The sequence below is a fragment of the Vespula pensylvanica genome, chromosome 7 (assembly GCF_014466175.1).
Source record: "Vespula pensylvanica isolate Volc-1 chromosome 7, ASM1446617v1, whole genome shotgun sequence".
In the NCBI taxonomy this organism is placed as follows: Eukaryota; Metazoa; Arthropoda; class Insecta; order Hymenoptera; family Vespidae; genus Vespula; species Vespula pensylvanica.
In genome coordinates, this window is record NC_057691.1 from 8,433,871 (window position 1) to 8,456,447 (window position 22,577).

General features: G+C 41.1%; 1 protein-coding gene across 2 annotated transcripts in view; it reads left to right on the forward strand.

Moving 5' to 3' along the window:
- Positions 1-22,577, forward strand: part of LOC122630817 (MOXD1 homolog 2) — a 151,353-nt gene that overhangs the window by 100,157 nt on the left and 28,619 nt on the right. For both annotated transcript variants that reach the window (XM_043815774.1, XM_043815775.1), the window contains one exon: positions 13,369-13,518. In XM_043815774.1, coding sequence (XP_043671709.1) covers positions 13,369-13,518 — 150 coding nt within the window. The remainder of the gene's footprint in view (positions 1-13,368; positions 13,519-22,577) is intronic.

Below are 22,577 nucleotides of genomic sequence, written 5' to 3' on the forward strand. Positions count from 1 at the left end.
GTTCGTCTATGATCTCTCTGTCGTCAATGAGAAAGAGAGAGAGACAGAGAGAGAGAGAGAGAGAGAGAGAGAGAGAGAGAGAGAAGAGTACTCTACACTAGAGCCACGGAGATGGAGAGAAGCTGCAAATATTCTATTTGATCGCGAACACTTTCAAAGCTTAGTAGAATTAGAGCTTTTAGCAGAACGTAGCGGGGCGATAGTTCGATCGATTAGATTTTCAGCGAGGCGTAATGAAAGAGTACGGTGCAACAGGATCGGAGATATAAGTCACGTGATATCGCGTTTTTAACGATACACGCGATTCCTTCTTTATGACAAATTAAATATGTACGAGTCTCGTTTTCTGGCTTGACAGATATTAAACATGGAAAATAATAGTCGGTCGAATCGATTAATCTCTCGAAATAGAAGCGTTTTATTGGCCATCGCTCAAACCATTACGATCAATGACAGCGTTTCGTTTACTTTTAATCAATATCAATTAATGTTTATTATCAACCATTAGAACGGAGTCTTCTATCGCTTTCTTCCTGTCTCTCGCTTTTTGCCCCGATTCATCTCTTCTCTCTCGTCCTACAAAGCATTGTACAATGCTTTCTCCAGCACCGTATTCGATCTAAAATATGATAGTCCCCGATAAAAGATGTCAATTCCAGACCAACTGGACGTTCGTTAAGAACGCTTTATACCGGGTGTTTTCATTCGGCTTTCTGCTAAAATGACAAACGACGGTGTACTCGTGCAACCGTGTATACGAATTTTCGAGAGCTTCCCCTGTAAAAAAATAAGTTATATTCGATACGAAAGATATCTAATCTCATTACTTAGTCTCCGCATGCATTCTCGAATAGATAGCTTTCATAATTAATCAGTTGTTCTTTCTTCTGATCGTTATATTATTTAAGTTAAACGCAATTAACGAATCGAAAACGGAATATCTATCGATCGAAGATCGAAGATAACAATTTCAGAATAATCGACTTACGTTTCTTATAATTTTGTCTACGATTTAGTCCGATTCGTTTCGAAACCCGAAATGCGAAAGAATATGCATATACACTCGTCTGGATCGGTGAAAACGAAAAATGTTAGGGAGCGAGAGAGGGAAAGGAGGAGAAAGAGGGGGAGAGAGAGAAAGTGAGAAAAATGGGTACGGAAGGAAGGAGGGGAAACTCACGGAACGTAGGTATAGAAACGTATAGTGGAATCACGGAATATTCTGCGGCTTGGCAAATCGTTTTTCAATAATTGCTCGGCATCGCGTACCACCGGCTACGAATCGCGTCGCAGGAGGCGATGGAGATGGGAAAAACGATCGGTGGTACGTAACGCGACTGAGAGAAAAGAGAATTTTCTCTCGAACTCGCTCGGTTTCTTCCACTCTTTTCCATCGTTCCAAACTCGCGCACTTTCGTGAATATCCCGAACGCCGGAGAAGATTCAAACAAACTAATTGTGGGGCGAAACGCTCTTTGATTTTCGCTTTCGTACGATTTTCTTTTTAACTTAGTGGAAATTCTAGGTCACTTTATACACGACCACCTCCACTAATAGCGGTTATCCTTATCCTTTTTCTGCTAAAAAACCGACCTTAAAATCAATGGAACGATTGTTAATCACGTACATTCCGGTTCATTTTTTAATTGCGAAGGATTAAGAAAAACAGATACTTTCTCTCCTTTGAAATAAGAGACGATTCATCATAGGATAGCGAAGATTACCATAATGTTTTGTTGCGGAGAAACCTCGAATTTACAGTGAGCATCGCCTCGAAAGACACTTTGTAGGTTCCTCGTGGGAATGAAGGCTTGTTTGCCATGGCAAAGGGTATCGAGTTTCATGAAAACAACGTCGTGTTGCGTATACCTGAGTCGATGGGTAGCCATTCCAAAGGTCTTCCCCTTTCTCTCTCTCCCTCCCTCCCTTTCGCTTTCTGTTACTCCATTTCTCTCCCGAGAAATTTACGGCACGAATTTGTATGGGCCATCGTAATAATCAATATTCTCGCGTAAACTTTGATTCAAATTTATTAATATCATTTTATTTATCTTAGTCCGTTTGTTTATTGCGCAACAAGACACGATATACAATGGAAATAGAAAAATGTTGTCAACGTTGAAAATAAAATTAATTAAGATTTGAATTACTCGCAAATGACTAATTAACGAAAGAAAATGATTTATATTCGGAGAAATGATACGAGTTCGTTTGACAAACAGCGCGATATCGTTAAGAGCACTTTGTTGTTAGCATCGCATTAAATCGTGGATGTCGCATGAAAATTCAATAAATCTCACCGACAAAGGATTCTCAGCGAGACGTCGGCAATGAGAACGGACTCTCGACATCGAGACGGATTTTTTACGTTTCGCATCATTAGCGACTCGCTCGAGCGTTTTATCGCTTTTTCACGCGCGCCGACTCGTTGACATGCCAGACTTTGCGCGAACGTATTCGCGTTACGTTTAATGAGCTTAATGAGCTGTATCTTTCCTATCGAAATAATTGTGCTTTCGGAGAAATTTTGAATTTCCAAGTCGATGGATATAAAACGATGCGATGCGTTGTTAACGACTAGAACGTTGATTGAAATTAACAAGTTCTTTCATCGACGTCGTCTTTTATTTTCGAAAAGAGAAAACGTTCGAAAGAATCTTGCGGAAAAATATCAGAATGCGCGAGTAAGAAGAAAGAAAGAAAGGAAGGAAAAGAGAAGATAGAAAATGGAGAAACTCGGAATGCGGTTCGATATCTTTTTTCAACGCGAGCCTACCAATCGGACTGACAACGAGAAAGAACAATGTCGCTATTTTTCCGTCTGGAATATCCTCGAAACAATTTCGTTCGAGAGAGAACAATGGAAGAAATGTAAAATAATCGTACGACATCGTTGTCCCATTAACTTTCTTACGTTGTTCGACATTGAAAATCGAAGGAAGCATCAAGTCAGCAAAGAAAAGGAACAGTCTGTTTGTCGATATATATATATATATATATATATATATATATATATATATATATATATAGACGAAAGAAAGAAAAGTGCGAGGCAAACCGCGAGGAAGGATACCTTTCGCTAATAACGTTTTATCGTTTTTTCATTGAATCTTTCCGAACCCGTGACCTAGGATTACTATGTTAATTCTAAAGAAAAAAATAAAAATAAAATTATATCCTCTTCTTTATCGAAGCATCGAGATTAAAGAGAAACGTAAATTTCATGAAAAGGGGAAAGAAAGAAAGAACAGAAAATTTCCGGTTAGCAGTAACAACCCCCAATTTGTAATTACAAACTCTAGTTTTATGATGAAAGCTAAGTTTTCTAGGATGAAAGAGAGGTAGCCGAGTCGTCGCGTCGTCTTTTTTCCTCGGAATGAAAAGATCGACCTCGGTGGGTCGACTTTCAAAGCTATCTTCTTCGTGCTTCCGATGGAAGCTCATTGTCGAATCGTCAGTGAAGAATCACCGAGCGTCTTGATGGATGACGAACGATCTCTAATAGTCACCGAAGCGAGCGATAGGCATCGCTGGAAGGATAGAAAGCTTGTCAACCCTCGCGTCATCCCTTCTATCTCTCAACCCTTTTTACTTCCTAGTATCGAATCTCGTAGGACGAGAAACTTCTCGTGCGCGAGTAATTAGAAATTGTTTCCTCTTTCCGGTCACGTCAACGATCGCATTTCTTCCTTCTTCTCTCTTCCGTCTCTGTGAAGAATACGCGAGCTATTCCAAAGAGATTCGCTCGCTTTTTTACATCGATTTTTCTCCGTTTCCCTTTTTTTTCGGTTTGTCGAATTATTCGTTTCAGGACGCGTCGATGATACGCCGTGTCGCTTTGAATTCGATTATTCGGCGAGGCGAGGTGAACGATGGTCGGAGTGCATTTCTAGCTTCCTGTTTGATGTTTCCTGCGGTCGGCGTTATTTCTGATCGAATAAATTTCGGGAATGGCGATAGAAAGGTGGAACGAGTCAGAAATTATTTGTAATTAATTTTATGATATTTCATGATGTCGACGATCCTTCTTCCTTCGTCAACATCGCTTATTAAATTTACTTCATAATATAACATTTTGTTTTATTTTCCTATATTTCTAGATATCTCTTCGTTACTCTTATTACGTAGGGATTACCGTAAAGATAACTAAAAAGATACCTACGCATGTTTCGATCGATCGTGTATTTCTTCTAATCCGTTTCTGATCGCGACAACGCGATACCTATCGATCGTTTACGAACTATGCACAAGACCGAAACAGAACGAATCTTGACGGTAAAGGAGAAGCTTCGAAAATATTTTAAGTTGGTTCCTCGTCTCGTTTATTTCAAGTTTTACGGACACAGAGAGGATGGTAAGCTTGCTCGATGGTAGAAAATGTCGAAAGTTTTACATCGTACAAGTTGGAACGTTACAAAGACGACAGATGCTCGTAAACACCTTTCTAGGCGTCGCGTCAACTGCTACGAAAGAAAGAAAATGATGGAAGAACCTTAACCCGATAAAAATATGTCATTTGCGGTGGGTAAGAAAAAAAAATCGTGTCTCGATATAACAAAAGGAGGATAAGAGCATTAGTACTCCTTCGGGAACTGTCAGAGCAAAAAATCTTTGGCTTCGATCGAACGACACTACTTTCGATATTAAATTGCAAAAGTAGCGACGCGTCCTTATCGAAATTGGTCTAGACCAGCCGAAAATAGAAAGGATTCCAAGCTCCTCGATAGAACTACAAAGTTAGACGAGCCAATAACAAAGTTCTTTTACGTTTCGTTTTATCGTAAGATTCGACCTGTTTCGATTCTATTGCGGCTTCAATATGGACTGCTATCGATTTCTCGACATAGAGTATATATTTTTGGGTGCGGCATTTTATTATTTACCACCTTCCAGGTACTTCGAAATGAGATTTCAGAGATTTAGAATACTTCTTTAAATATTTATATTTACCAAGAGAAATACTCGCGGATATTAATTCTTAAGGAAAATTAAATTTCCAATTGACAAAAATGATCCAAATAACAAAATGGAAGAGAACGTATCTTATTTCAATGTCATGGCCGTCTCGAATACGATCTGAACGCACGCTCTACGAAAACAGCATATTCGAGAATCGAAATCAAAGTAGCGCGAAGAAGGGGAGAGAGAGGCAGTGTCCAGCGCGTCAACCTTTCCTTTCCAATCGTCGCCTCGTTCCATCATTTTCCTTCCTCTCGATGGTCCCTCCGTAAGAATCTCGAATGCGTGCGACTACTCTTCTCCATACCAACCTCAACCCCACCTCGCTCCTCCTCCTCGTCCCTTCGTATAGTTTCACGAGCGACTGAACAGAATCTCGTGAAACCTGCTACTAATATTTATCCTCAAAGTGACACCGAAGACTGCGCGTCCTTCGACGGGAAGGAAAGCGGAGGAGTGGAAGGACGAGATGAAAAGAAGAAAGTCTATTCGATATCTACGATGCTCGTCCGCGAAAAAAGACCAGTCCTTTTAACTCGTCGTCGTGAAACATGTGTTAAGTATATTATATGGAAAAGTACATCTTCCATGCATCTAAAATAATTAACGAGATGAGATCTCGAAGGAGAATCGTTCGTACTCGAGAAACGACCCGATAAATTTCTCTGTTCTCTCTTTCTCGATGCTCAACGATAAGAGGATCGATGTCGTGTGAAAATTAACCGAATAAGCGAGAAACGAACTTATTTTCCCTTTCTCAAAGATTTATACCGTTGTCACCGATCGAGGAGATAGGACGGAATCTCGTCTCCCAGAAAGTCCAGCGATTTAATTCACTCAAGGGAGGATGGACCGTGGAAAAAAAAGAGGGAGGAGTAAAGAAAGATAGATGAAAAGTAAGGGCAGATGTTCAGGTGCGAAATGTTTCAATTTGATTTGCCGCTCGGTCGTTTTCGTGCGTATACAAGGACTTTGCTATCGCGAAGTTCGATCTTTCCCGGAGTAGACTCGTAATCCTTTGGAAGCTTCTCAGATTACTCTTTCTCCATCTTTTTCTCTTATTTACGAGTGCCGTACTCTTTTGACACCCTCCTCGTTTCGCGAGCCCCAAAGGGCTCTCTCCGTTCTCGATGCGTGTCGTACCTGCTTGAAAGAAGACGTTATTGACGTCTCGAAGGTGTTAGAGATCGAGCCAAGTGTTTCTCTATTTCTTCTCACTTTTTTCTTCTTTCCTCTCTCGAAACGAAAGAAACGCGCCGACTCGACCATTTTACAAGTCCACGCCAAAGATCAAAGTAACAGGAAACGACGTGGGCTCTTTGAATTCTCCTTACTGGAGAGTTTCTAGTGAAATTGGAGGCGCGATAAAACGATCTTTCCACGATCTTGAATGTCGTCTTTTCCTTTTTATTACTTGTCTCGTTCCAAGTAATCAAGGCATTCAATCAATTTCAATACTTTTTTCTTAGATCCTTTTACTTACGATTGGTTTGACTTTTGTTATTAGTTTCGGTTTAAAAGAATTTCGCTCATCTACAAATAAATGCCACGAGAATTACGATAAAGTGAGACGGAAGAAACTTGTGCGACGTCACAGTACACACATCTCTCGTTCTTTTTTTTTCCTATTTCTCGTCCTTTCTAACTTTTTCGAAGACGGCGTATACCTACGTACGTCTCTCGTCACGATAAGATCGCGTTTTATTCCGGCACGATTAACGTCGTTGACGTTCTCCAAGCACGCTCGGAGAGGACCCTTTACCGAGCCCTTTCGAATCCTTCGAACGATTTAAGAAGCCCGTGTCGACGAAGTACGAAGTAGACAATCGGAGAATGGGATCGCGAGTCGAGTTTGGTCTTACAAAACGATCGCGAGATGGGACGACGGATTTAACGGGCTCTTGCTCGAGCTGCCTGGGAAAAGGTCCAAAGAGAGTCGAAGGAGAGAGAGAGAGAGAGAGAGAGAGAGAGAGAGAGAGAGAGAGAGAGAGAGAGAGAGAGAGAGAGAGAGAGAGAGAAATAAAAAAGGCAGAGTCTGAAAGGCTAGAAAATTATATTTCATCTCGTAATTTATATGGCCCTTCGTGATTATATATATATATATATAATAAATAGTTCAGTTGTTAAAAATTGAAGGAATAAAGAACTTCTTTCTCTTTCTCTCTCTCTTTCTCTCTAACGATTCGATAGACGTGAAGATAAGAAAGAAAGAAAAAGAGAGATGAGTAGAAGGTTGGTTCAGTGAGAAAGCAAGAACGAAAAGGACCCGTTATGGAGATGGGTTCCAACAACGGACAATGGGTTTGTCGAGGGTCTGAATTCATAATCTTCCGACCTAACGGAGGCCGCACGAATCCCGAGCCACGATGATCCAAATATGTTTTCTGTATAACAAAACGCTTTTATAAATGTTTATCATCAATTTAAATATTATCTGATGCGGGTGGCATTCAAGGGGTTAGGGAGTCGTCGTCGAACGCCGCGGTAGCCTCGGTATTAGTGGTCCAGAATCTTTCTTCCTTTCTATCGAGTTGAAAAAAGAAAGACGAGAAAGAGAATGAAAGAGTGAGGGAGAGAGAGAGAGAGAGAGAGAAGATGAAGAATGGCTCAGAGATTTTTCACTGCCTACCGCAGAGCGTCTTTACGTCTTTCGGCCTTCCTTTCTTCGTCGGCAAGTCTCATTCTTTCACACACACGCACGCTTCTTCTTTTTCTATCTCTCTTTTCGTCTTTTATGCTCCTCGGTTGTAGAAGTTACGAATGAATTAGACCAAGGAAGAGCAAACTCTGCGAGCTCTCGTCTCTTTTCCCTTTCGTCGTCGTCGTCGTTCGGCTTGCTCGATGAACGGTGACTTTTTTACCACGGCTATATCCGAACGTCAATTTTCTTTTGTAAGAACTCTCTCTCTCTCTCTCTCTCCCCTCTCTTTCGTATTAATCTTCGCCATTTCTTCCACCAGACTTTGGCGGCACGATCAAGAGTCCTCCGTGGATCTACCGATCGTTCTTTTGACTTCTTTTTTTCAAGCGATGGAGAAAGAAAGTAGAAATGGAGGATGGTTGTTAACTATCGATTATTGCTTCGTTAACTACAAGTGTGTACGAAATCTCGTGAAAGTAAATCAAGCTCACGTTTTTTCGTAAGAATTATTTCGTTTCGTTCGTTGAACACGACTGTGTTCTAAAAAATGACTAAAGCGTGACGTAGCTTTTTCTAAAATTTATTTCGCACATTCTACGAATACAAATCAACGCGAATTGCAAGTAGATTGTTCTTTCTTACGAGAAACGATACCGCATACGAAGTCACACGGTGAAGAGATAAAACGAAATTTATCCTACGATTCGCTCGGAAGTTGTAACTCCGTCATTTACGAGCTAATGGTTTATTACGAGATCGGTAATCGAGAAAACGCGGTATCGTTCATTTTACAATCAAACGAATGCCTTTTTTCTTTGTGTAATGTTTTTTTTTTTTTTTGGTACGACGGCGACGTTTACATTTCTATTCATTTATTTATCTCTTACTTCGAAATGAAATAAGAGAAAATGGAAGGAAAGGGTCAGAGTAGCGCGCTTCCAAGCGCGCGAGTCAGCATCGAGCGATATTAAATACGACGAGGATGATTTACGAGCGCGATGAATCGCTTTCTGGAATCTTTCTCCTTTTAGAAGCAAGATACGTATCCAGGGACGAAGCAACGAGAACATACGGATGCTAGTATTTAGATTTTTCGAATATGGAGAGGAGATAGAGGATGAGTGAAATAAATGGAGACTGGTAACAAAGTGGAATAATAGATAATCTCATGAAATTTTATCGCATATATAGCACCCTTTAACTATAAATTATTATTAATTCGGAATCGCTAGCATCGCTACGAAATGAGAAGGCAAACTTTCTTATTGCGATTCGATGTAACGATAACTTTATGTAATTTATCGAACGACGTAAAAGACGTAAAACGTTTTTAGTAGGTACCACGATTAACGTCAAGATGAATCGTGTCTCGAATAATTCTAACCGAGCGTAGTTTTTTACGTGCAAGCTCCTTTCTTTTTTTTTTATCTCCGTTTATTACGGTCACCCTACATTCCCTTTATCTGTAGCGCTTCCTTTACGTACTTTTTCTCGTTGTCCGCCAAAGAGGCGAGCGAAAGAAAAAGCGAAACGGCGACGGCATCCGTAAAAAGCGGTGATTTTGTAAAATCCAGCCTTTCGATTATCTCGAACCGTCGTGGTCTGAATCGAAACGAGGCTGCGAGAGAATAGGGGAAGAGAAACGCCATTCCACCACGTGCATGGATGACACTCGACCACGTTCCATATGATCCATTAACCTTTAACGTCCGGACCGCTGTACCATACCAATTAGCGATCTCGACTTATTACTCGCGGTTCTCTAATCCCCGGAATAGGCATACCATCCTTCGTAAAATCTATTTTCTCTATTTTCTTTCTCGAAAGTGTACGTAATGATACCTCGTACGAAGACCTTCGTAAAAGATATCGTCGTCGGTATTCTCGGTGCTGGTCAGTCGTACGCGGTTCAGGCGAGTCCATCGAGCGTGACGTTTCTAAACAAGTAACCGGAGTATCGATTTAATCGTTCTCGAGCGCGTAACAACGCCCTTCTCTGAAAAGGATATAAAAAAGACTTTCCATACATTTCCTAGAGCGCAATTTCTTCACAGCGAATTGGCAGATTCTCCTAATTCCACGAATAAATGTAAAACGTCCTTTCACGCTCGATCGCAACTTCTCGTTAAACAATTAACACCATTCGCATATCGTTTCATCGGCAGAGGGTTGAGTGACCTTAGTTATAACAATTTCGTGGGATATCGGAAGATTAAAAAATGACATTTCCCCGTTCCCGTGTATCCGCTCGCACGCTCGCTCGCGTGCATCTACCACTACTATTGTTCGTTTTAAAGCGCATATAACGAGAAAGTAAAGCCGTACTCGCTCTTATCGGATTCGCCAGATCTAGGAAACGAACGCTGTGTAGGAATGGTTATCTCGTAGCGACGATTTCCATGCTCCGTGTTGCCTTCATGCAATTTTTTTCGATCGCGTGTCGATACAAACAATAGCTTTCTCTCTCTCTCTCTCTCTCTCTCTCTCTCTCTCTCTCTCTCTCTCTCTCTCTCTCTCTCTTTCTCTTTCTTTCGCTCTTCTCGTGTACCATGCTTCTCGTTGCTCGACGCGTTATCAATTTCATTATTTCAGTAGAATGCGTTGGGATAGCCGTCGTGCGTTTCACGCTCGAGAAAAGTGAGTAAACGTGCTCTTCCTACCAGATATACACACGCAACACTCATGCGAATTCTCTTGTTTGTTTTCTTTTGCGTGTGTATGTCTCTCTCTCTCTCTCTCTCTCTCTCTCTTTCTCTCTCTCTCTTTGTCTCTGTTTTTGTTTCTGTGTCTGCTCCGTCTCTCTCCCTCCCTACCTCTCCCCCCCTTTCGACGTTTTTCAACCTTCACGGATGTAATCAAGGATGAAAAACGCGACGATTACGCGAAGAGCGGCAGACCTTTCTCGTCCTTGTCGAAGAATCAAGATGAGAGGGACAGAGTAAATATCATTCTCGTTCGTTGGATCGTCAACGAGGCGAGTTTTACTGCTTTGGAGTAAATTGTCGTTTGTGCCTGACGAGATAATATCGCTAAATATCTTTGACGTTTCCCCGCGAGCTTGCATGCTTTCGAGAGCTCTCTCGGTCGACAAAGATCTCGATTTTACGCTTTCCCGGGTGCTTTCAATATGATCACGTCTTTTATCGTACGAAAAGATGATTGAAACACGAAGGAGAGTTCTCGAAAAGAATTTCTTTCTTTCACGAGAGTTTTTTCGTGCTTCGCTGACTTTTATTTTTCTTATCGATTTCACGAGTTTTCCTCGTGTTCGAAAAACACTAGAAGCTTTATCTCAGACGATCGACGGCTTCGCGCTGTTGTATGATTTACATGAACTAGACTAATATACGATTGGACGACTTTATAAAATAGCGCATACGTCCGTACTATTTACTCCTAACTGCAACGAGAGTCGAGACACTCGTAAAGTTCTATAAAGGATCAAGGGTATCGTACGAGTACGCTTATTTACCGAAATTTATACAGTGGAAAATCGCGAGAGTATCGATCGATCGTAACGTCGAATGAAACCGTCCAGAGTTCGTGTCAGTTATCCCTCGATTTGGACTCATTCGGCTTAGCGTCGTATCGTGCCGAATCGACCTTTTACGTTCCTTTACTGTAAACCTCCCTTCACGGGGTCGAACGGTCATAAAATAAATCGTCGTCAATTAATCCGTCATTAGCGTTGTTCCTTACAATTCCCAATTGTAATTCTCTCTAATAACAGCGTTACAATAATCGTTTGAAAGACATCTTCCGTCTTCGAGGAAATCGAAAATTTTTCTACAAATGCCTTGTTAACGAACAGTTCCGCCGGGCAAAAATGAACAGGTTGATAGTAATTGGTACGACTGCTTGAATCGTGAAATCGGTTCGGTATGGAATCTACTCGAATGCGCACCCCGTCCACGGAAACACGATTTTCCACGTGTGTACCTATATATTTAATGGACGTATGTACATACGCGCTCACATACACGTCATACGGATACGATGAACTCACGTGCGCTAGCGGCAAATGCATGGCGATAAACGTGACGTACGGCGAACAATCGGACGAAAAGAGAATTATACTTCTATGCGTACGCGTACGAAGCTCGCGACCGTCCACCTTTCATCGTTTATAACTTTATATCGTTGCTTTATAAAGCCGGTCTCTTCTCTTCGGGCCCGCAAACGTTGTAAATCGCGCATTGAAAGTCGAAGAGAATAGAAGAATATTTTTACCATAAAAGTGTAAATTAAACGATTAACTTCAATAAACGATGATTATTGGACCATGCCATCGTTATCGCATGGGTACGAGGTATTTGTTAAATAAAAGTATCTAACGAAAGAACACATTCTCGAATACTCGCAAAAGCGAGCGACGCATTTCTGTACGCATAGCATTGAACGTCCCGTAATATTCTCGTACTTAATCGTACCCCATCGACGTCGACGAGCACGTGCTTTGATCTCGTCTAGATACGGGCAATTAAACCGCGGCCATTGGCCGGTTATAGCCTGGACCGAAGCGTCGGCCGGACCAGAGCCGACAACGGCACGAGCTGAGCGCTCCTATACCGTCGCGCCCCGTCTATGACAACGCACGAGCTGACGGAGTATTGTGCGAGCGGTGAATTGGTCCGACATAATTGCTATAATTGCTCGTTATGTTGAATCCCCTAGCGTCGCGACGTGCCTCCGCATACCTCCTGCTTTTGCTGGCTCTTTTACTGATGGAACATGAAAAGAGTCAAGGAATAGAGAGTACGCCGTTAAAAAAGAATCTTTTTTATTCTTTCTTTTCAATTTTCATCCAAAATGTATCTCTTTTTCATTAAACTTGAACAAAAAAGAAGGATTTGCTTCGAAAGTTTTCGACGAACTAATCACCGTGCGACAAAGTTAGCGAAGAATGGAAAGGAAAAAGGAAAAATAACGGAGAACGAGAGAACAAAAAAGGGAGTGAAATTGCCATATAAAAGCGAGCGAACCGAGTCGTTCTACGATAACGCGCGTGACTTCGACGACGCACGGGATCGGCCTTTGCGGCTAAATTCAATTTTAATAAAGCCTGTTCTGGAAAGTGGATAGGGTAAAAGAAGGTAGAAGGTCTGATAGAGAGAGAACGAAAGAGAGAAAGTCGATGTAGAAGTTAAAAAGAGAAAGAGGAAACCATCTGGCGGAGAAAAGAAAAGGGATCCTTTACGAGCGAACAATGGCATCGAATCGTTTCGAAAGGCGTTGTCCTATCGTCTACCTCGTGTCGGTCCTTTTCGAAGCGTGCAAGCAGAAGCCGAAGAGCCGCGGCACCTCCGCCACGAGATAATTATATCGAGGCGGCAGTGCGGAATCCGCCAGAAAAACTTGTCCTCGAACCTATCGGAGAAGGTTTCGAGCTCGCTCGACGGCTAACTAACTTCGTCTCGTTCGTCCGATCACTTCGACGCTTCTCTTTAACCACGAGTGTCTTTCATGACTCTCTCTCTTTCTCTACGCCATTGTTCTCCTCTTATTTCTCTATTTCTTAGCCTCGGACGTCCTCGTCGATGACCGAAGCAATTTTGAAATTATTTATCTTTGATTTTTTATGTCATCGCGTTTGAATATTTAATTCGATTTTTGCGTTGAAATTCGCTGTGAAATTTTCTAGGAATTTTAGATTTTTCCAATTTCGGTTTTCTACGTTTTTGTGTAACGCTTCGAGGGAACTAAATTGCGGTTTCGAACGGTGTAATTGGCAGAGAAACTCACCATTGTGGTACCCTCGTTTGTTACAGGATCGACATATGAAGGATGTGAGCAAGGATCCAGAGGTGGATTCGAGCCAAGATTATCGTCTCCTATTGGGTTACGAGAACAAGACGCACACCGTGTTACGTTTCAGCAGAAGATACGACACATGCGACTCCAGGGATCTCAAGATCACGGTAAGTGAAATGATTTGCGAGCGATGCTGAAGCTGACAAACCCTTGGCCGGTGATACGACCCGTTCAGAACTTGTCATTCCAGCGAATTTCAGTTATTATTATTTCGATAATTGTCACTTTCCAGTAATTAATCAATTTTATGCCACAATTATTTCGTACACGGTACCCGTCGAAAATTTGATCGATAATTCGTTGTAGAGATAACTGACGAAGCATTCTGCCACGATTTAGGGACGAAGGAATAGATTTACGTCGAGCACAAAGCGTAAATTACTACTCGATCAAATTAGGATGAGATTATACATAGAAACGATCCTCGAGCGGAGTCGAAAAGTATCTAAAGTCGAAAAGTCGTGTTATCGCAACTTTTCTTACCTCGGGATTCTACTTTGATAACAGAATAGGATGCCCTACTTCTTTATTTCACCGGTAATTAACTCAGAAATAGATTGCACGATAGAGCCACCTCACTCGCCGGTGGTGTTCGGTTCAGGCTTTACTCGAAGAAAAGAGATTACGAGCGTGTTACGATTTGCTTTAAGCCGTACAGCCTGGAATTTATGGCGGGCCACGATAGGACACGAGAATTCTCAAGGCTGCTGTGCTTCGATAATGCTCGGATCGATGCACATCCCGATTCGCTTCGTTTCCTCTTTCTCTCTCTCTTTTTTTTTTTTCGATTAGCCGATTTTTCATCGAATCGAAAGTTTAGACGAGAAGAAAGAAGAATTTATATCGGACGGATAGAAAAAGAAAAAGAGGAAACGATAGTTAAAGAGAGTGGAAAAAGCGTTAAGTATTGGACAAGATCGTAATTAGCGAGGTAACATCCAGTGTCACCATGGCAAAAGTCTTTCCGACATTCCAGCCGAAGGTTATCGTTCTGCTTCGGAGTTTCTCCTCGATGCTAATCACCGCTCGTACCGACCTAATGATCCGCTAATACGCGCTTATTACTCCGACAGCGAGCCGAAGACGTGGCTCGAAACTGCGTTGTTAACATTTTCCGCGTCTACGCGGCAGGAAGTCGCGCGGAACACGTTCTCGACGTAATAGTTTCTCTTCGCATCTCTATATCCAAATATAAAGTCCCTACATAATACGTATTTATGTATACATATACAATATATACACGCAAAGGAAGTCTCGTCAAATTTCCGAGAACCTTATCTTTTATTTATTTATTTTTTGTTATTAACGAAACGCGTTCGTTTACATGTTATGAAACGAAAATATCTACATGACCGAATCGAGTTACTCTGTACACGCGCGAATGCCTCGTAGGCGATACGCTTTACGTAAATATTCGGTATACATATGCCGAGGCTCAAATATTGGCAGCTGATTACGAAAGTTGAAGTGGTACTTCCACAAACTCCGCCATCGATGCTGACGCTGTCAATTTTCTCGTTTCGACGTAGATCGTCTTCTTACATGGAAAAGAAAAATCGTCGTCAAAATTTTTACGAATCATCTCTCTTTTCTTAACGATAAGCTCGTATGCTTTGTCGAGGTAGAAGATAAAGGAAGAAGAAAAAAAGAAATATCTAATCGCGAAACAAAACGTGACGTCGATCCCGATAGAGAATCCGTGACAAAGAAACTGCATGCCGTGCATGTACCATGATTTCTCTCTCTTTCTCTCTCTCTCCTTTCGTCCATTTTGCTACAGGAATGTCCATCTAACCGTTGAGTCATCGAAATACTTTCCAGCAAAAATAGAACGAGTCGGAGGATATTCTATTGAGAGAGGACAAACGAACGAGTCAGCCCTGTTCCTTTTCTTTCTCTCTTTCTTGCTTCGAGTTTTTTCTTTACCCGTTTCTTTTTTCTCCCCTTCTAACGTACCAGTCTCGTTGATGTATCGTTGTGCTACGTGTACGTCATATTTTCGCGTGTCGTATCTTTTTCGTGTTTCTCGAGAAGGATCTGAGATTGGTTCGAAAGATTGAGAGACGTCTTCTCTTACCTCTCTTTTCTTTCCTCATCAAAATCAATAAACGAATGTTAATTAATGTCTCATAATTTTCAACGATCGACTCGTTTTCAAACGAAAATACTCTATATATATCTCATGAACAGTCATAATTTTTTTATCAAAAACAAAGCTCGAGAACAAAGTTCGAGAAAGTTTCTCAAACGCTCTTGTCGCAAATTCGCGAATTCATTGGAATATCTGTTGGTAGACAGAACGTGCGCGTTGGGAATCGACGACGCTTACACTATCATACGTTCCTCGAATCCATTGTTATTCGTACCGTCGGTCGTGGTGAATTAATTGAATGAACATCAAATTAAGCAACGTTCTGTCGTAACCGGCTTACGTTAGTGTTGAGGGGAGGTAGCGCGGTGAAGGTGAATGGGGGTGCAACGTTTCGATCGGGTATTAATATTACTCGGCTTCCTCCGGCCTGTCTCTTTGTTTTAGTATGCAGACAGTTTCATCAGTGTGACGTGAAATTAAGCTTAGCTGTGCCGTAGATGACACGAGTGCTACGTCGTCTTGCGAAACGTTGGTATTTCTCCAACTGTTTCCGTCTCTCTTTCCCTTCCTCTTTCTCTCTTTCTGTCTCTTTCTACACACATACACGCGTAATACTCCTCCGCTCCTTACCACAACTAACGTTCTCTTTTTCTTTCCGCGTATTTCTTTCGTCTCCGAGATGTTAATTGGTGCGATAACCGCGTCAAAGTCGAAGCGCATAAAGGCAACCGTCTTAAGATTTTCCAAAGAACAAGCTGTTTTTTTGTCACTTTGTACGAAATGGAAGATTCGGATGTGTTTTCTATCGGGGAATTAAAATCGATAAAAATTGGGAGAACGATTTAAAAGTATCCCAGCGAGAGATTATGAACGCCTCACGTTGGAATATCAAATGAAGATTGGAAAGGGAAAAACACGGAGGGAAAAAAGTCGTACGTAAAAAAGGGGGAAAACGCAGGTGGATCGTGTCGGTGGCACACTCATCACGTGTGCAGTTTCTCACCGAGGGAAAAAAGTTGCGGGATACTCGGAAACGATGGTAAAATACTTCCGCTCATGCGAATCAAAAGATATCCAGTGTCTTTTAGGTCGATCGATAGATCCTACGAATAATTAATTATAATTAAATGAAAACGTTCTATCTGTTCTCGTTGAAATATCGAAAATCTGAATAAAGAGGAATTGCGAGAGAAAAAGGAACGATCCAACGGTTCGTCGACACCGATGAAAAATCCCGATGAAATTCTGTCAAGGATCCGATGTAGAACGAGAACGAGAACGAGGTAATGCGAACGGAACGGACTACCGATTCTTATAGAAGTCAGAAAAGTTCCAAGGGGACACGTTGCGTTTGATGGATTTCCCTTGCGAGATACTAGCGTTTCTCGGCAACTGGACACAAACGAAAAATTTTTCGGTAAGGATATAACCAGCCTTTCCTTCTCCCACTCTTTTCGCCCACTCGTAGAATCTTCCAAAGAATGTCCATTTCGAAAGATTCTCGAGAATAGCCGTTTATTACCAGGTGCCCGTTGGAGTTCCTCTTTCGCTCTGAATCCTCTTGAGTGCAGTGTCGATGAGGCAGGTGAGGAAGAGGCGGTAGGAGCTTGGTTGAGAGGATCGTAAGCTTCCATGCATCGAAGAGGACGATGTCTCTGGAAAAAGGGACGGCTCCAATGGAAGTGGGACTGAAAGCGGCTCTGTGAAAGGAGCGAAAGAGAGGGATAGAGAGAAAGAGAAAGAGGATGAGGGCAATATATAGGAAGGTTCTGCTAGGTAGATCGCTTCTACCTTGCGAACGGAATTGGCTAGCTGACCCGCTTCCGCGCTTCTATTCCACCTTCTATTCGCGGCCGTATCTAGTTTACCACTTTGGACAGTCGGAAGGTCTCTCTTCCTCCCCCCTCTCTCTCTCTCTCCCTCTCTTTTTAACCTTCTCTCTATTCCGGATAGCGGAACCGATCACTATTCCAAATAGACGCTTGGATGTAAAAGGAAAATCGAATTTGACCGATGCTGGTCGGAAGAGAGAAAGAGAAAAGTACCGTGTATGTGAGAGAAAAACGAGAGAGAGAGAGAGAGAGAGAGAGAGAGAGAGAGAGAGAGGGCGATGGCCAGCAGGTGCAGCGTTCGATCGTGAACGCTCAAACACGTATATGACTTTAGAGAGGTGGAGTAGGGTGAAGGGTGAACTTGGAGGAAGCTATCGAACGCGACGGGAAATCGAATCAAGGAGAAAGAAGATTTTCGTGCGAGACCTCTGCTTGGGATGACGAACGTTTGAAGAGAATTATACCGCTGATTGAATCTCCGATCGTTTCGGATCTATTCGATTAGTTAATGGATCAGGATGGAAGGTAGGAGAAGAGAAAATTCGGCGATTGATTTGGTTCTTACCGTTGACGGATGGAAAAGCAAAGTTTGCAGACCTAATGATTTCTCGACACAACAGTTGTTCGATTCTATCAGAAAGATTTTAATATTTATATCTGCTAGAGTAATTTATGTGTAAGGAAATACGATGTACCTATCGGATAAAACGATCGAGACGATGAAAACTATTATAAATTCTTCGAGTTAATTTACGTATTTTTTCGTTCGGAGACCCGATTCATCTCGAGAATATGTGTCCCTGGATAAAATATAACTCGGTTGTGTATCTTTCGAGCGAAATAAAAATAAAAATAAAAAAAAAAAGAAATAAAAAAGGAGAGAAGAAAAGACTAAACACGAGTAGGACGGAGTTGCTACGCGTTCCCCGGAGACGACCTTTCTTCCTTCGCGATCAGTCCCGGAGGCGAAAAAGACGTGGAAGAAGAATGTGATCTCGGATCGTAGGCGCCAGTTGCGTCCATTTATTGAATTTCTATCTCCCACGTGAACTCGTTAAAGAATGAAGAAATCGTAAAAGAGAGTGATTCTTTCCCAACAACATTTTCCAAGAAATATTCTCGGCGGTCTTTTTAAAACATAACTATCTTCCTCTCAGTATCCAAATTCCGTCGCCGAATATCCAGAGTAAAGAGTAACTTATTATCAAACTAATTAAAGCTACCTTTTAATTTAATAACCTCCGTCCTCGTTTTATTTAATTTCAAGGCAAAACTTTCGCGAAGCGATTCCGCGAATTTCCTCTTCTCTCAGAATTATAATAAACTTATTAACTTGTCATTTAACAATGCGTCTACAGTGTATGAAGAAGTTATACCGAAAGCGCCTGACGTTATATACACGATATACTTACATAGGTATATACATAATTACGAGTAAAGTGTTCGTTTGCTAGAATTTCCACAAAGGAATAAAAGAGACAACTAAGTTAAACCACCACGTGTGTTCTTCCGTTTGGTAGATATTTTTTTTTGCCTTCTTCGAAACAATCTACTTTCTTACATCTTTCTCTCTTGTTTCTTTAATATGTTTGTTATAAAGAGTAAGAAGGAGAAGATGGATCGAAATCGATTGCTTAGCGACTAGTCGATACTACCGACACGAACGCTCTTCGGTAACTAATGACAGTTCGCGAAACTTTTACGACCTTTTCTAAGTTTTCCAATCGGCCAAAAACTCACAGACTGACATTTACCTAAGAGAATTTACTCTGCGATATAACGTTATCTCTCTTTTCGCTTTTGCTCTCTTTCTCTCCCTCTCTCTCTCTCTCTCTCTCTTCTTCTACCTCCCTCTCCCTCCCACTCTTTCATCCTTCCCCTGTCTTTCCATTGAAATCTTTGCTTTCAATGGAACACTTCGCCTTTCCAATCATCATCGATGTCTCTCGATTCTCATTCTCTTCTTGTTTCTTATCTGATGGCTCGTTCGAAACTCGCTGTGAGCGAAATTGACAAGGGGAGAAAAGAATAAGAGGAGGAGGAAGAAGTAGAAGAAGAAGAAGAAGAAGAAGAAGAAGAAGCTGAAAGTTCCGGAGAAACGATCGGAAGAGAAGTAATCAAAAAACAATCGAGGGTAATCGAGCAGACCGTTTCGCCGACGGCGTAAATAACTCTTCCTTAAAGACATCTCGAAAATATTTCGAGACTCGTTTTATATGCTTTGATACTTGCGAAAAGCTTAGACGAAAAAACTAAATTACAATTATGAGCTCGTAACGCTAAATTTATATCTTCAACGTTTCTCTCGAGCAACCGTGCGTCACGTTCCATTTGATTCGTAATTATACACGAAACTGGGCATTAAATCCATGCGTCGGATTACGTTTAATTCCTTGTTGGAAACCTAATGCCGGGAACCTGAAGAAGGTAAGGATTAGTTAAAGATTAAGCTCTGTTAGAGTAAGTGTTAGATGGATACTTGTGACTCGGTAGTAGTCCCTCGTTTAATAGTCAAATTCTATTGTGACTCGCAAATGAATATTTTCTATTCATTTTTTCAATGTCGTTATTTCAATTTCTTATGATTTTCCAATTTTAACGAAAGTTTGTTTTGGAAAAAGGTCTCGCATAAGTTACGTACTCGAATTCGATGCGGTATAGGAAATCCTTAATAATGTCTGTAAAATTCAGCTACGCCAAATCGCAAATGTATAGGCTAGGAAAGCGAGCAGGGAGCTTAACTGCTTACACCGAAGCTTAAATTAAGGGTGGCGCTCGCTCGCAAGCTTGGAACAGCGTTAACCAATTTTATCGTGACCGTTGGACATGTAAATTAGCTGCATACAAAATAAGCTAATGTAAAGCGGAAGCTATCGTATTTATAGGCTCCACTATGGCTGGACAGAACGTTCGACGCGAGTAGAGCTTTAAAGGGTACCGGAGAACGATCATGCAATTTTAATCTGCATTCTGACTTAACGGCTCTTGTTTCCTCGCCGTTGTCGTCGTTAGAAAATATGTCCTTGCTCGCCGAAAACATCATTTTCATGCCATCTCGAATAATTATTATTACGACTTTTACGGTGTAAATTTGATGTCGACGTTAAATCGTTTGTGACATCCATCGAGGCGTAATATTCCATTAAAATTATTTTATCTAACGAAGACCGTACCGTTTCTAAGAAAGGTTACGTCGAATCGATAAAAGTATTCTTCGTGAATCGAAACATTGGATTTACCACTCTTCGTATACTTTTCTTCCCGCGATGGAATTTTAACGATTGCATAGGCCGCCAAGGCGAAACGATCTGCATGCTGATTAATCTCCGCTATAAATGCAAAATGCAATGGCGAGGCGGAGATAAAAATGCGAGGAGAGAAATCTACAAACGTCACGCGATCGAGCGTAGACATTAATCTTTTCGAAGGCGACAAGGTCGTTATGATCTCGGACTAATCGCGATTAGAAAGGATTAGAAATTTCATTAAACAAATATCGTTATTAGCTACGCCCGTTGTGTTAAGGGAAGGTGAATGAACGTGCTCGTACGTTCTCGTAAAATTATCGTACGAGTTTCTTCTTTCTTTCTTCTCTTTTTTTTAAATAAAGACGCTATCGTTAGGATCAATCTAAGAACAATTACGAACCGGTTAAAGTTATTTCGAGAATGTAAGAAAGAATAGAACAAGATTATGCGCGTAATTTATTAAAACCAGATGTTCGTCACGCTCGTATCGGTTCGACTACAGAATGGCGTGCTCCTTTTTTCCACCGGAAAGAAAAAAGAATGTCTGCCGCGAGAAGCGTAGCGAAAACGAGAAGGAACGCTTTTAGGAACGTCCAAGACCACCCACGCTTTCGCTCAGCCTCCGCCACTCTCCAGCAATTCATCCTCTCTCTCTCCCCCTCCCCCCTTCTCTGTCTATCTCGCTTGTACTCTATTTAATCCACTAAAACGAGCACATTAATTAGATTGTAATATTCATGGTTAACTTCATTAATGTCCATAGCCGAGAGAGACGATATAAATCGAAAGAATGTAGAATGCTTTTTACGCGAACTTTTTGTTGGAGCAATTATTATCGTAGTGATTTCGTTTAATGTACAATTTTTAAAGCAATTATTTTCCTTCCTTTGATCCAAAACATTTTTAAGTCATCGAGCTTGACTTAACTCTTTTTCGATAGACTCGTCCGAAAAGAAACTTTGTTAGATATAATTGATTAACAACGAGTATTAAAGAGGTATAAGTAACGAAGCAGGGAATTTGCTTTTCGAGAAGGGAGGCTTCTAAGGCATTAATAACTTTCGGATAGGAATCGATTGAGTGCTAAGCGAAGCGTTTAAACTGCCCGATCATGTCTTAAATGCCAGATAGGAAATACCCTCTGGCAGCGATAATGCAACTATTATGTCTGCGGTTATCCTTTAAATCGAAACTGGCGCAGTTAATAGCTGTGAGAAACCGTTGAGTTGATTTTGTATTCTCTACATGGATACGTAACCTGCGTTTACAGACGTTCGATAGAAAAGAGGCTATGCAACGTTGAACGTATTAAAATTTTCATGATCAAATCGTTGCAATTAATAACGCTTTGGAATCAACAAGATTATTTTTTAATATAAATAACGAATTACCTCCTTCGAGTTTTACTCTTCGCTATTTTGAATTGTATACTATACTATAATAATACTCGCTTGGAGTATTATTAATATTATAATATTCTCAATAGGTTTTATTTAGTTAAAATTACAAATAAAAATTGGTGGTTAAGTAAATCGAGTATTAGTTGAATGAAGTTTGATACAAATAATGGTTACCTCATTTTTCTCAGCATTTTTCCATTAAAGTTATCATAACCGGCATATGCGGCGGTACCAGCGAGTAGAAAGCGGCCAGCTCGGAAGAAAAAAAATCGGTTTAAAGGTTCTGTTAGGAAGGCTAGATTCATTCCAAGACTTTTATACTTTTTAATGAAACCGCGTTCGTTATCATCGGCGAGAGCAATGACTACTGTTTGAGTTTTACCGAGTATACTCTCGGGGATTTTATCGCAACAGAAGGTACCTCGGTAATTTCGTAGCTTCTTTCTCCGCCAAACCTAATATCGAATTCGAGAAATTTATTTCTCCGTGGATTTCTATACCACGTTTCGATCCGCAAGACATCGATCGTTTCTAATTAAGACAAACGATTTTATCTAAATCCTCGAGATTCATTACTTAGCTATTATTCGACGA